The 14051-nt window shown below is 43.9% G+C and overlaps 1 protein-coding gene across 2 annotated transcripts in view; it reads left to right on the top strand.

Moving 5' to 3' along the window:
- Window positions 1-14051, top strand: part of WNT2B (Wnt family member 2B) — a 368678-nt gene that overhangs the window by 306141 nt on the left and 48486 nt on the right. For both annotated transcript variants that reach the window (XM_086923346.1, XM_086923347.1), the window contains exon 4: window positions 13450-13714. In XM_086923346.1, coding sequence (XP_086779472.1) covers window positions 13450-13714 — 265 coding nt within the window. The remainder of the gene's footprint in view (window positions 1-13449; window positions 13715-14051) is intronic.

The following is a 14051-nucleotide window of genomic DNA, read 5'->3' as shown; positions in this document are numbered from 1 at the left end:
CTCTTTTGCAGTCCTTGCTTAGGCCACTACACGGATGAATTCCATTAGCTTTTTCTCTAGACAGACGCAGTTTTCACTACTGTAATCTTTTCATTATCTATATATCAGGCGACTTTGCACATCCTCTTGCCAAAATGAATGATTTTAGATTTTGACATATTTACCTTAAGCTATTTAGAGCATGTCAAGTACATTCGTACAGTATTTGAAATGTTTTGTATTGATAACTCCTAGGGGCATCTCACTGCAAGAAAGTGCAGGAAAAATAACTGTTGTATGTAACTCCACACTAACTGGCAATATGTTATTTAAAGCTTTTCACAGGCATGGTTAAATACATCATTATCATAGATCACACACTTTGCCATAGACCTGTAAATGAGGAGCCCATTTAGGCCATCACTACAATTAATTTGGAATTGTAGTTCTATTGTGGGACACCACTCTGGCCATTTCTGAGATGACCTGACTTCTGTATTCAAATTACACTTTCCCTTTTGGCAGTTAAGGCGGTCTACGACAGTTTCGCCAACACGCCACGGATCAAGAAATAGCTCTTTTTTTGGAGGCTTCAGTCACACCAGGGACTGCCGGTATCACTACGAGTACCCACGATGAATGTAGGAATCCTCCTAAATTATCTACCTTTCCGGCATTGACAACGGAAGCAACAATTAACTTACTAAGATCCACTAAATAAGGTTCTACACTGGACTTATGTCCTCCAAAAGTCTTTCATCTTCTACCTGAGATCTTTGCGTCTCACCTGATGCCTATTTTTAATCAAATGTTCTCCTCTGGTATATTCCCCACCAGTTGGAAGTTGGCTTCCGTGCTCCCCCTTTTGAAGAAACAAAATCTAGATGGGACTGATACTAATAATTACCGCCCAATCTCCAGACTTCCGCTACAAGCGAAAATGGCAGAGAAAGCCATGAACAATATCCTATCAGAATATATTGAAAGGCATGGTCTTCTCGATGACACCCAGTTCGACATTCGAAAACATCACAGTACCGAACTGGCGTTGATAACATCTTCTGAAATGATTAGGCAAACAGTCGACTCGGGGGGCACTGCAGCACTTGTGCTGCTTGACCTTTCGTTAAGAACAACAAGGGAACCCAAGTAGATCAGCATAGGACCTCGGGGAGCATACTTTGTAAAACAACAGCGGTCCCATGCATAGGAAATATGAGACAATGAATATAGACGAAATCAATTCAATATTTAGAGCGACATGTCCAGCCGGACAGAGGCCTTCAATTTTTTATTCAATTGAAAGTTTTATACAAAAAGGAGTACCTTCAACAAATCACCAGTGTGGGGCACAAGCCTGTACCTGAACACAGATCAGTACAGAAGGTTGACAGAAGACAAAACAGGGCTTGTTAAGGCAAAAGCAGCAGTTTCTGTAAAGATTGTAGGGTACAGAAATATCAAGCACGCACCATTACAATTACATAACATATAGATCAAGTTTTTGTATAAGGTGCACAACAGGTCGACGGCGTTTCGGTCCCACTACTTAATCATGGGGGCCATCATCAGGACATTTAATAAATGCCTTATGGTTGTAAGCCTCTAATGCCGGGGTAAATATTGCCGGTGGGGTTTGTACAGCGAGCATGATGGCCAATTGCCTAGTGAGGCAGAGCGGCCCAAAATCGGGCGCAATTCTGAATGACCGCGTTACAATTGTGTAATTCCGCGGTGCCAGGAGATACCGGGTCAGTCGGTAGTGGAGTCTGCTTCCTGGATTAGCCGGCATTAGAGGCTTACAACCATAAGGCATTTATTAAATGTCCTGATGATGGGCCCCATGATCAAGTAGTGGGACCGAAACTGCTGCTTATGCCTTAACAAGCTCTGTTTTGTCTTCTGTCAACCTTCTGTACTGATCTGTTTTCGGGTACAGGCTTGTGCCCCACACTGGTGATTTGTTGAAGGTATTCCTTTTTGTATAAAACTTTCAATTGAGTAAAAAATTGAAGACCTCTGTCCGGCTGGACATATCGCTCTAAATATAGAATTGATTTTGTCTATATTCATTGTCTCACACATATTTCCTATGCATGGGACCGTTGTTGTTTTACAAAGCTTGACCTTTCGGCCGTGTTTGACACGGTGAACCATCAGAAACTGCTGGAAGTTCTGAGGGGACTTGGTGTCAAAGGGAATGCACTTACTCTACTTCAATCTTTCCTGTCGAGCAGGGAACAATTTGTGGCCCTAGATCATTTCAGATTACCTAATTTTACATTACCATGTGGTGTGCCACAGGGATCTTCCCTGAACCCAACCCTTTTTATTATTTAATATTTATGTTGCACCATTTGCGAAACTGAGAAGGTCCATTGGCTTTTCGGCGTTTCCTATGCAGACGATATGCAGATTATCGTCTCAGTGTCAATACCCCCCACTGACACGATGAAATAGTTCCAGTCCTGCCTTCGACAGGTGGGGGAATGGATGGCTGCCAAATGCCTTAAACTAAACTCCAGTAAGACTGAGGTCTTACTTTTTGGTGCTCACACTAACTTCTGGTCACCCGATCTCTGGCCCCTGGAGTTTAGGCTACTACCCACACCAGTGACCAAGGTTAGGAACCTGGGAATGATTTTTGACTCTAAACTTTCATTTTAAAACCAGGTTACCTCCCTCTCTTTCTTCATGTTAAAACTTTTAAGAAAGTTCCTCACATTCCTCCCACCTGAGCTCCCTAAATTACTGGTCTCAGCGCTTGTCCTCTCAAGAGCCAACTACTGTAATGGGCTTTTTATCAACCTTTGGAAAAAGTGCCTGTCTAAATTGCAGGTTGTGCAGAATGCAGCGGCTCAACTCTTGTTAAACATCCCAAGACACAAATCTGTGTCAATAGTGCTTAAGGATTTACATTAGCTGCCAATAAAAAGACATATTGAGTTTAAGGGTATATGTATTGTCTTTAAGACCACACAAGACATAGGACCGGGCTTTTTAAAATTTAATTTGCTACCCTACGTCCCAGCCCACTGTCTTCGCTCATCCTCTGCACACGATCCTCTTGTTCCCAGGGTGAAAAAATGCTCCTGGGGGGACGAAGCTTTCTTGTGGGTGCAACTAGGCTGTGCTCCCAATAAAACTGAAACAGGAGACACATCTATTAGCTTTCAGGAAAGTGCTAAAGACTTGGCTGTTCAGTCTTTAAAGTGCTTGCGAACCCCCTAGCCTAAATCCCGTCTCAATGAGCAAGCGCCTTGACACCCTCGGGTGAATGTTTTGCGCTCTATAAATTGCAAGTTCATTTCATCTTACTGGACGAAAGCGCTGCTTGCGTTTAGGGTTATCAAGGCCCAAGGTAGTACTGCTTCTTGTTATGTTTGTGAAACGCCATTAGTGACAGGCTTAGTGAAGCCTTGCGTCATTTCCACTGATTGCTCATACATTACACGGGTGCTTTTTCCTGTTTATTTCAGTGTGGCACCTTTCTGCGGCACACTCATTTCTTTTCATCACTTATTTCGGCCTTGATAAAGTCTCTGTAACAAAACACGTGTCGGATGCCTGTCTGAATGTGGATATTAAGAATTGATACAAAGAACGTGCAAAATTGTGGAAGAAATAAAGCACACAGAGTTTAATCACAACCTCGCCTTACTTTATTGAATAGATTTATACTACTGTGGACTTATCGGAGTGCTTCGGTAATGTCCTTGAATAATTGTACACCTAATTGGAATCTCCTGTTATGGCATTCACACCCCGAGTGGCAGGGTGCTCTTACCAAGGGAGACCCTTCCCTCAAATAGTTGTTGGATTTTTACTTTGAATTCCCCTAAACATTTGCACAAGCTTCAAATGTGTGGACATTGCAGCATAGCCACCTCTGATGTGTGTACTCTCTAAATGACTGGGTTCAGGATTTTTGGGCCTGCTTTAACGGGTGCATTTTCACACCCAATAGAGCCTTGAGGGGAATTTTCCACCTTCTTAGAGCAGGTAGAAAATATCTACTGTAAAAGTTCCCAAAATAAGGTACCATATAATGCCCAGTTTAAGGTGTGGAGATACCAGCTTGAATCATTCATTTCAACTTTGGTACCTCCCCACCTGAACTATGGCATCTCATAATTGGGTCCATAGCGTACATTTAAAGGTCATAGCATTTAAAATGTTTTTTTTATTTTCCATTTGATATATATAGAAAGAAACCACAACGAAAGTAAAGCAAAACAATATCCCAAACATCAATACACATTTGTACTTGGTCTAACACCTGAGGTTGTACATAAAGTAGATTATTACAGTAGCATGTAATAAGTTCTAAATTGAGTGGATGTCTACAGCTATAAAGGTATATATTCCTACACAGAATATGACATTATTTCTATAATTAAATTAAGCCCCTTTGAAGATCTGTATGAGCCTAATTCGTGTATAAAATGGAAGACCAAAAACACAAAAAGCACAGCTGCAATTCGACCGCATCTTGGACTGATGTAAAAACCAATAAAAGAGAAGAAGGAAAGGAAAGGAAGAAGGATCAGGGGGGAAAAAAGGGCAACAAGATGTCACATTCAGTTTGCCGTAGTTGTATATTCTAAGTGAACGTCTAGGGCAGTCGCATACATTTGGTTCCCTTCGCTCGTGGGCAACTGACACAACTGACACAATCAGGCATTGCTTAAAATGTACAGTAAGGAGCCACATGTAAGAGCTACAGTAGGAGCCACCCCTAAAGGAATGGCAATAATGCTCTGGGAGGTTTGGACTTCTGCAGATACACATTAAAACTGTCTGACAGTTATCGGGAGCCAGGACAGGAGTGAAACCTCAAAAACATCAGAGCAGAACCAATCATTTTTTAAATGGAATCAGAGACATGCACTTCCATTACGTAAGTCTAACTTTAACCCCCAGGGATAATAATAGCTCAAGTATGAAAGTATCGGAGGGAGGGACGATTAGAGGGAGAGAGTAGGTGAACACACCTGGTGTAACAGTTAAGGAGTCAATCTCAAAAGTCATTTAAAGACTGTCCTGAATGAGAACCTGTATACTCTAGTACAAATGGGTGAAGCCAGAATAATTTCTGCATTATAAGGGGATTACCAAATAGCCTTCCAAAGAGTGTCTGTAAAATGCAGAGTGCGATAGCGGGGAACATGAGACTACCATTTAGACTTTAAGTGCTTTACAAGCGATGATTTAAATGGTTCAAGAATTTTTTATATTTTTGAAGCAGAGTGGACACCTTTCCTAAAATTGCACAGTAAGGAGGGATAGTCAGGTGGGTGGGGATGAGGAAATTACCTAAGAGCCCTCTTGAGTTTGAGAAAGCTGTAAAATTAAAAATCTCCCAAAAGGTATTTCTCATGCAGCGTGGAGAAGGGCGTAAGAACTTCTCTTGAGCCCAGATCACCAACGAAGTGGATCCTCTTCCTTGCCCAGTGTTTCCAGCAGATAGATTTTGAACCGTACTAATAATTATGACCTACGAGTGCTCCAATACAAGTTGGTGAGCCTGATATATTGTAAGAGTAGCAATTTAGGGTAGAGGATCAAGTCAATGTATTTCAATCTGAAGCCGCATTGGGGTGGATGCTTTGATCATAATGCAAGAACCCCAAGTTCTTTGGCAGACAAAAAAGCCATCTGGTATCTTAAGATATCAAGGAAGTTAAGGCATTCTTTATTTTTGTTAATGTTGAGCATATCTTTGACTATTCTCTCCTTCTTGCCTTCCATAAGAAGTCAGTTAACTGTTTATCCACTGTCCTAAAAAAAGTCATCAAAAGAGATGGACAGTTGTCATACTCAACACAAAGTTGACCAGGGGTGTGATCATCATCTTCACCGTTTGGGCCCTATCCCTCCACATACTGTATTTGGGTTACCATAATATTGGAGATCCTTAATCATGGACAACTACTTACTTTCATTAAGAGCTATGGATTATAACAGGTAATTTTTAAACCAGATTCCCAAATATTTAATCAAGGAACTTTGCCATTTCAGACCTAAATCCCCTGCAACCTCCGATGAGCAATGTATATTCAGGGAAAAAGTCTTCTGTTTTCTCTCTATAAAGGGAATAGCCAGACACCAATGAATACAGTTCTATCTGCTGAATGATAATCGAATAGCCTGGCCTGCTTCCTCATTGAAATGCAGGAAGTCATCTGCATAAGACACGACTAGTTGTTGATATTAGTAGCTATCTGCCTGCCCTCTGATATTGTGATTAGTATTTAAGGTGATTAGAAAAAATTCTATTATCAATAGAAATAAAAGTGGGGACAAGGGGCAACCCTGATGTGTATCTTCTGATTGCCAAAACGGGCAACCCTGGTGTGTACCTTGAGATAGCCTAAACCAGTGTGACAAATGGCCACTGACTTTCACTCTCACCTCCGGGTTCGAGTATAAAGCAATTATCATGCAACTGAAGTTCTCATTCAGATCATACGTTTTGTGTTTCTGTGCCTAGGGCCAACACAGCCAGGGAAATGCATATTCTTGTCTTTGTGTAGCACATGACAGAACTGTCTGGTAATTGTTCACCTTAGAGAACCTTAGAGAACAGACACCCTGCACAGCCGATTAAACGCTGCCGCAGGCAAGTGCTGACTCAATCTTGCCGCCATTCCTTCGTGTCGAGCGGACATGCCCACTCCTGCTGGCCATGCCCCCCCTCCTCACTCTCCCTACCTCAATAAAACATGTTCAGCCATCGGAAGCGCAGCGGACGAGCGCAGCGGGCGCGACGATTGCGCGCCTAAGGCAAGCTCTTCTGCGCTCGTCCGCGCCGAGGCCGGGCCTAGGGCCACCCCCCCTACCCTGCACTGCCCCACACTTCGCTCAAAGCGAGTATACTCAAATACTCTTCCGAGCGACTTCGAGAAATCAAAACCTCAGCAGACTTCCCACATTCCTTACCACATCTGCTTTATACCAATCCCACCATTGGTCCTCACAAATGTGCAATGTGTATGACCCCCTCCCCCCCCAAGATCGCTACTCACCAGGTCCTAGCAGCACTTATCAATGTGCGCTCCGTCCCCAAACACAAATAGGAAATTTCAGAATTCATAGAATCACATAACCTAGACTTACTGTTCATCACAGAAACCTGCGGTGATGACTCCTCCGGCCCAGATTTCAAAACAGCAACTCCGCCTAACTACTGCGCTTGCAGACTTGATAGAATAAAAAGAAAGGGAGGAGGGTTAGCCATCATATATAGGGACCATTTCAAAGTCAAAATCACGGACTCTAAATACAGTGACTGTGAGGCTTTCTCCTTTACCATCAGCCTCTCTGGCAATCAATCAGTCACAGGCATGCTACTCTATCGCCCCCCCGGGTCCAGATTGAAATTTCTTAACAATCTTAACAATCTAATCGAGGTATCAGCAGGAATGCCTCATTTCACTATTCTAGGAGACTTCAATTTCCACCTTGAAGCATCTCACGATCCCGACACCTCGGCGCTAATAAACGACCTATTAGCTGCCAGTCTCCAGCAAATTGTCAAACAGCCCACCCATAAAGCGGGACACACACTAGATGGACTATTTACCAGCAATCCACACATCTTGGTTACAACCGTAATCCCACTTGTCTGGACTGATCACTCAGCCATTTGCTTCTCAATAAAACTTAACTCCCTCCCACTCACTTCCACATTATCCTCCCCCATCTCCTGCAGAGACTGGAAAAATATCGACCCCTCTCAATTAGAGGCCACGCTGCTCGACAGCTTGACCACAAACGAACAGGATCCTTCTTTAGCATCCACTAACTACCTCAACTGCCTAAACAGAGCTTGTGACAACTTAGCTCCCCTTAAAAGTTCCCATCGCAACAGAAAACTTCCCGCGGCCCCATGGTTTGCAGAATCATTACGACTACAGAGACAACACTGCAGGAATCTAGAAAGACATTTGCGCCGCCCCTACAATCCCACGGAAAAAATTGCTTATAAAAGTGCCCTCGCTAAGTATAAAATACTTATTACCTCGGAAAAAACACGCTACTACACCGCCCAAACCAATCAGGCAAAGAATTCAGCAAGAGAACTGTTTCAGGTGGTTACCCACTTCTCTAACCCTCCCATCCCTCGTTCTGATGGATCACAGGACCTCTGTAACTCTCTTGCCAAGTTCTTTGAAGACAAAGTTACTACTATCTTCTCAGCCTTCACCCACTCTCACTCTGCTGCCACCACTATTTTACCACCTCATAGCAACGCACCTATCTTCTCAGCCTTCGAAGCAGCCACGGAGGTACAAGTACAAAGACTTGTCTCTGGCACAAAATCAGGATCTCCTCTAGACCCCTGTCCTCCCTCCATCCTTAATCTCATTCCAGAAGCTATTTCCCCTGCTCTCACCACCATCTGCAACGCTATGTTCACAACAGGCACATACCCTGCAGCCTGGAAGGAAGCTATCATCAAACCCCTTCTAAAAAAACCTACGCTCGATCCCCTCCTTCCCGCCAGTTACCGACCTATTGCATGCCTTCCGTTTCCGGCAAAAATCTTCGAAAGAATAATGAATATACAGCTTTCTAATTTCATAGACAACAACAACTTACTGGATGACACCCAATTCGGGTTCAGACAGGGCCATGGGACCGAGACTGCGTTACTAAAAGCAGCAGATGAAATAAGGATGACACTGGACAGAGGAGGAGCGGCAGTATTAATACTGTTAGATCTCTCTGCAGCCTTCGACACGGTCGATCATGTCATCTTGATCGACCGTGTCTCATCAATAGGAATTCAGAATAAGGCTAAAGAACTTCTCGCCTCATTCCTGGCTGACCGCCCACAGACAGTAAAAATTGACCATTTTACCTCCCACACTTTTACCTTTCCCTGTGGAGTACCCCAGGGCTCCTCGCTAAGTCCGACACTATTTAACATTTATGTTTCGGACTTAGCGAGGTTAATAAAATCTTACGGAATTGCCCTTACAACATAAGCTGATGACACTCAACTGGTGTTATCTGTACACAACGATGGTACATCAGTTGCGGCAAATTTCCAAGAGGGAATGCGGGCAATCAGTTCCTGGATGTCATCAAACTGTCTCAAATTAAACTCTGACAAAACAGAGGTGATGACATTCGGGAAACTGGAACCAATCTGGTCCCCTCAATGGTGGCCACCCGATATGGGAGCCCCACCTCAACCTGTCACCAAGGTTCGCAACCTCTGAGTCATATTCGACAACAAAATGAACTTCCATCAACATGTCAATTCCGTTGTCTCATCATCCTTCTACATCCTGAAACAAATCAAGAAACTGATGCCATACCTCCCCCCGTCGGCCGGCAAAACCCTAATCAGTACTTTAGTCTTTTCTAAAACAGACTACTGCAATGCCCTTCTTCTGAATGCCCAGTAAAAAGTCCTTAACCGATTGCAGCTGGTCCAGAATGCCTCAGCCAGAATCTTACTGGGCATTCCCAAGTTCATTTCCATCTCCCCTTACATTCGACAGCTGCATTGGCTCCCAATCAGGAGCCGGACAAAATAAAAGGCATTGTGCATTGCATACAAAGCCACCAACAACTCAGGCCCACAGTTTCTCAAAAATGCCCTCCGCCCGCTGGAGCATTCAAGAACATTACGCTCATCTTCAGCTCATTTGCTGAAAGTCCCACGTACAAAAAGGGCCACTTGGGGTGACAGATGTTTCACTATTTCCACAGCCAAACTTTGGAACACATTACCCCAACACATCAAAACCGCCCCTACCCTCATCAGTTTCAGAAAAAAACTAAAAACCTGGTTTTTCTCAATATAATTTCCGCCACAGTGATGGTTCTGTACTCTGAGCGCCAAGACACCCCCGGGTAGTTGCGCGCTATAAAAATCGCATAAACATAAACATAAACATTGTTAGTAGCCTGTATACCTTTGAGAAAACCCGTCTGACTATGTATGTATGTTCTGCAGCCAATCCAGACCTCTGTGAGATAAGTGTAACAACTACATTTTACTTGTGCATTGCTGGGGAGCAAAGAGCATCCGCCACTCATGTGTATTTTATAGTTGTACACATAAAAATGTTAGTGTGATCAGACTAAGTATGAATGTTATATGTGGGACCACTAGTAGTCATCAGAAAGCATAGGATAAGCCTTTTGCTCTTCATGGGCTGTATTGCAAATAGGGCTTAGGTTCCCTGTTTGCGCCACAGCGCACCTTTAAACAGATGCACCGGGCACAAACAGGTACAATGTACCCTATCATGATGAATGTGCTGCCCTTGAGGCAGCCGCAAACTTGCACTGCCGTGTGGGCAGCGCATTCAGTGGAATACAGAGCGGCTGCTTTAAAGCAAAGGGGACGAGATCTCCTTTCAGGGAGGGGCACTGAGTGACTGCACCAGCCTGAAGGGAGATGTCTGGTGGTGCATAAGGCCCCCTTTTACCCCTCCTGGGACCTGCCCTCAGAGGGTGCATTGACAGTGCACCACCTTTTTGTGGAGCACTTTCACCGCACCTCCTAACCGCATGTTTGATTCTGTGTCCAAGTCTGTAATTCAGTGTGAGCACAGAGAAGTGATTTCATCATTTTTATGGGGCTAGGCCGCCATACAAATCAGGGAACACCCTCTAAAGATAGCGCTGGCACTACATGTGTGCCACTGCTATCAATATTACAGAAGGGACCATACAATCAGTGTGTGGCCCCTTCTGTAATGCCAAAGTGCTCTGTGGATGTGCAAAGCTGGTGCATACGCCTACTGCATCCCCAGAGCACTTTCTGTAATATGACCAAGTGTTAATTTTTGAGCCAAATGGCCCAGTGAAAGTTATGCCATAGTGTTAACAATCTTTTACATGTTCTCGGTGTCAAGTACATTGGTACAGTATTTGAAATGTTTTGTATCGCTGACTCCAAGACAGCAGAAATGGCACTGTAAAAAGCATCAAAAGAAAAGGTCTTATGTCTTGAAGAAAGGTGCATCTTTTGATTAAAAATGTAAAGCCATCACTCTGAAAAAAACTGTCACGGTTGGAGGAAAAAGGGCAATCAGGGAAAAAATTATCTAAAAAATTGCAACATTTTGTAGGGGGACTCAGAACACTGTCAGGCTGCAAGCTCCCAGATTGCTTTGTGGCCCCCACCCATGTGGCGCACCAGGAGATTGCCCGGTGCCCGCTATGGCCAGTCCGGGCCTGTTTGTGGCCGCACCATTCCTGCACCGGGCGGTCCATAAATTATTCCCAGCATGGGACCCAAAATATTGCCAGACTCCCAGGAGGGGCGAAGGCTGCAATCCCCAGATTGCTTTGCAGCCGCCTGCTGCACCATTCCTGCATTCCTCGCATAAATTATTCCTGGGGTCACGCAGCGCATGACACATGTGGCCTGCACCCAGTCAAAGCCTGGGCCAAGGTTGGGCCCGTGCTGCACCTGTCTGCGTCAGGATGAGCCGGGGCGGGCCACCCCCTTTACCTTTGCCACCAAAAGGTACTGTTTTACTTACTGTTACTCTCAGTCCTTTTGATTGATTTGTTGGCTCCCCGGGCTATAGACTGCCGTCTTGCACCTTGAGCTCTTCATTGAGTGTGAATGGGGAAACGGAAGGCTGCTCCTACCCCTTGGAAACATATCCCTGGTTCCACATTAAATAGCTTTTGCAAAGTGCTGTGGGGTCATGAGCAGGAAAATTGACTTGGCAGAAAGGCATTTGTCCCTGATATTTTTGTCTGAGCCGTCTCCAGAGATATCGTAAGAACTCCCTGAGTGTAATGCATCCGCTGAATTGTCCCCCTCCCCCTAGCACCATTCCTCAGCACTTGCCTTGGGTCCTGACTAGTTTGCCAATTCAACCAGCACTGTTACCTTGACTGTTGCTACTACTGAGGGGTGCAAAGATATCATGGTGCAAGACCAACCACGTCTGTGCTCGACTAACTCGACTAACTCTGAGGGCACCAATAACAAGAGGAAGAGACTGGATCGGAATGTCAAATCGAAAACAGCTCATTAAGAACCACCTATGGTGTCATCTACCCCAGCCTCAAAGTGTCAAATGAGCCCTCGACTAATGAGTTGTATGCAAGGCTCCTTGGCGGTTTTGGCCGGGGTAATGTGTAAACATGTAATATCTTCACTTACTGCATCTCTGGTCCCTATTATCGATAGGCTAGGAAACGTTGAGAAAGCCTTGGCTAAGCTGAGGAATACTTTGCTGGTAGTATGATTGTATTTATCGCCAAAGTATTTACTCTTTGAAAAACAATGCAATTTTCAACATTCATGTGATTTGAGAAATTCCATTCCATTGTCCCATAGACATTATATTATATAATTTATAACTTTGAAGGAAATCTTACTTCAATTCCATCTTAGTAGTTCCACCAAGCAATCAAGCTCTATTGTGACCATTGGTGGCATCTGCTCTGCCCCGGTACCAGGTCCCAACTGACAACATATGGATTGTCCAACACACAGAGCATCAGGAATGATGGAATCGGTCGAAACAGGAATACCATAGACTTGCACATGCACGCCATAAAGCACAAAGGCGAGCAAACTGGCTTCATGTGATCATCAGGCAACAGTCCAAAAGAGCCCCATCTTATTATTAAGAAGACTTTTAGATGGACCGTTTGTTTTGACATTAATACCTGTTTGAATAAAGTTGGCACTTCAATATGTTTAGATCTGTTTTTACTATACAAACATGTACCTTTGCACTGTTAGCTGACTTCTTGTCCCTTTTACAGAGATGAAGGACAATAGATCACATAGGCCAGCACTTCATCTCACCACCGGACATTGTGGCCAGGAAAGGAAGTACCCTGGAGAAAAATGTGAAAACAGGGTGGACCCATGTAGGGACAAGGGGAAGAAAAGCGAAATAAGGGGAGACAAGCGACTCGTGCACATGTGTACTCCACCCTCACAATCTAACAATAAAGATGACGCCGGTCTATACCTCATGAACGTAGAATATTAATTCCTGTGCTCATACTTTACAATATACTTCATTGTCATTACATTTTTAATTATAAGCACTTCATTCCCCTGATGTGAACCTGATGCACTATAGTGGACAGGTTCAGTGCTACAAGGTAGGTGGGGGAATGCTATGTTTGATGAGCACTACATTGAAGTTTGGCCTATGTGGCAAGCATTTTGGTGTTCATGAGTGGCTATAGTGTTGTCCTTATTCTCTTGTAGGTCACAGCACCTATGAGAGTAATGGCAGAAAAAAGAGTGAAAGCTACAACTTGCCATTTTATGATAAATATATGTACCGCTCTAGGTGCAATACAGTTTGAGATTTAGTTTGTCGTGGGCTGTTTTATCAAGGTGTTAAATTCAAAATCGAAATACCTGACCGCCTGAATTCTCAAAGTAAATCTAAATTATATTCATATTACATGCAGAAAAGACACAAGCATTTTAAAGCTATTTCCTTTCTACCACTTTAGGCGGTAAAACGCTTCATGAAGCTGGAATGCAAGTGTCACGGCGTCAGCGGATCTTGCTCGCTAAGGACTTGTTGGTCGAGTATGTCAGACTTTCAGAAAACAGGAGATTTCCTCAGGAAAAAATATAACACAGCCATCCAAGTGACAATGAACCAAGATGGGACGGGTTTCATGGAGGCCAACAAGAACTACAGAAAAGCAACAAAAAATGACCTCGTGTACTTTGAGAACTCTCCCGACTACTGCCTAATGGACAAATCAGCAGGTAAAATGCAGCAATGTTTGATCTGGTTCTAGAGGCTTGGGTAAGGTAGATCATCAGCCAAATGCAAGTCCAAAGCGCGTGTTGGTAACACTATGAACATTTTCAAGAATGACATCTGTAACAGTAGGGATGTGACTTGGTACAATAGTACAAACCTTTTATTTCAAGGGTGGTGGGTGACCTCAAGCTAATGCTGATGATTACTGAAATGTGCAGCTGTAGGCGCAGCTTTTTGTTTCTAGAGGGTGCATTAGTATACATCGAGTGAGCAGCTCACAATGTTCGCAAGTCAACTCATCCATTCGAAGACGGAGGGGCATGCAACGGAGATACTCAA

The sequence above is a fragment of the Lissotriton vulgaris genome, chromosome 5 (assembly GCF_964263255.1).
Source record: "Lissotriton vulgaris chromosome 5, aLisVul1.2, whole genome shotgun sequence".
Classification (NCBI taxonomy): Eukaryota; Metazoa; Chordata; class Amphibia; order Caudata; family Salamandridae; genus Lissotriton; species Lissotriton vulgaris.
The sequence above is the reverse complement of the archived record's forward strand: the minus strand, read 5'-3'. Positions and strand labels throughout refer to the sequence as shown.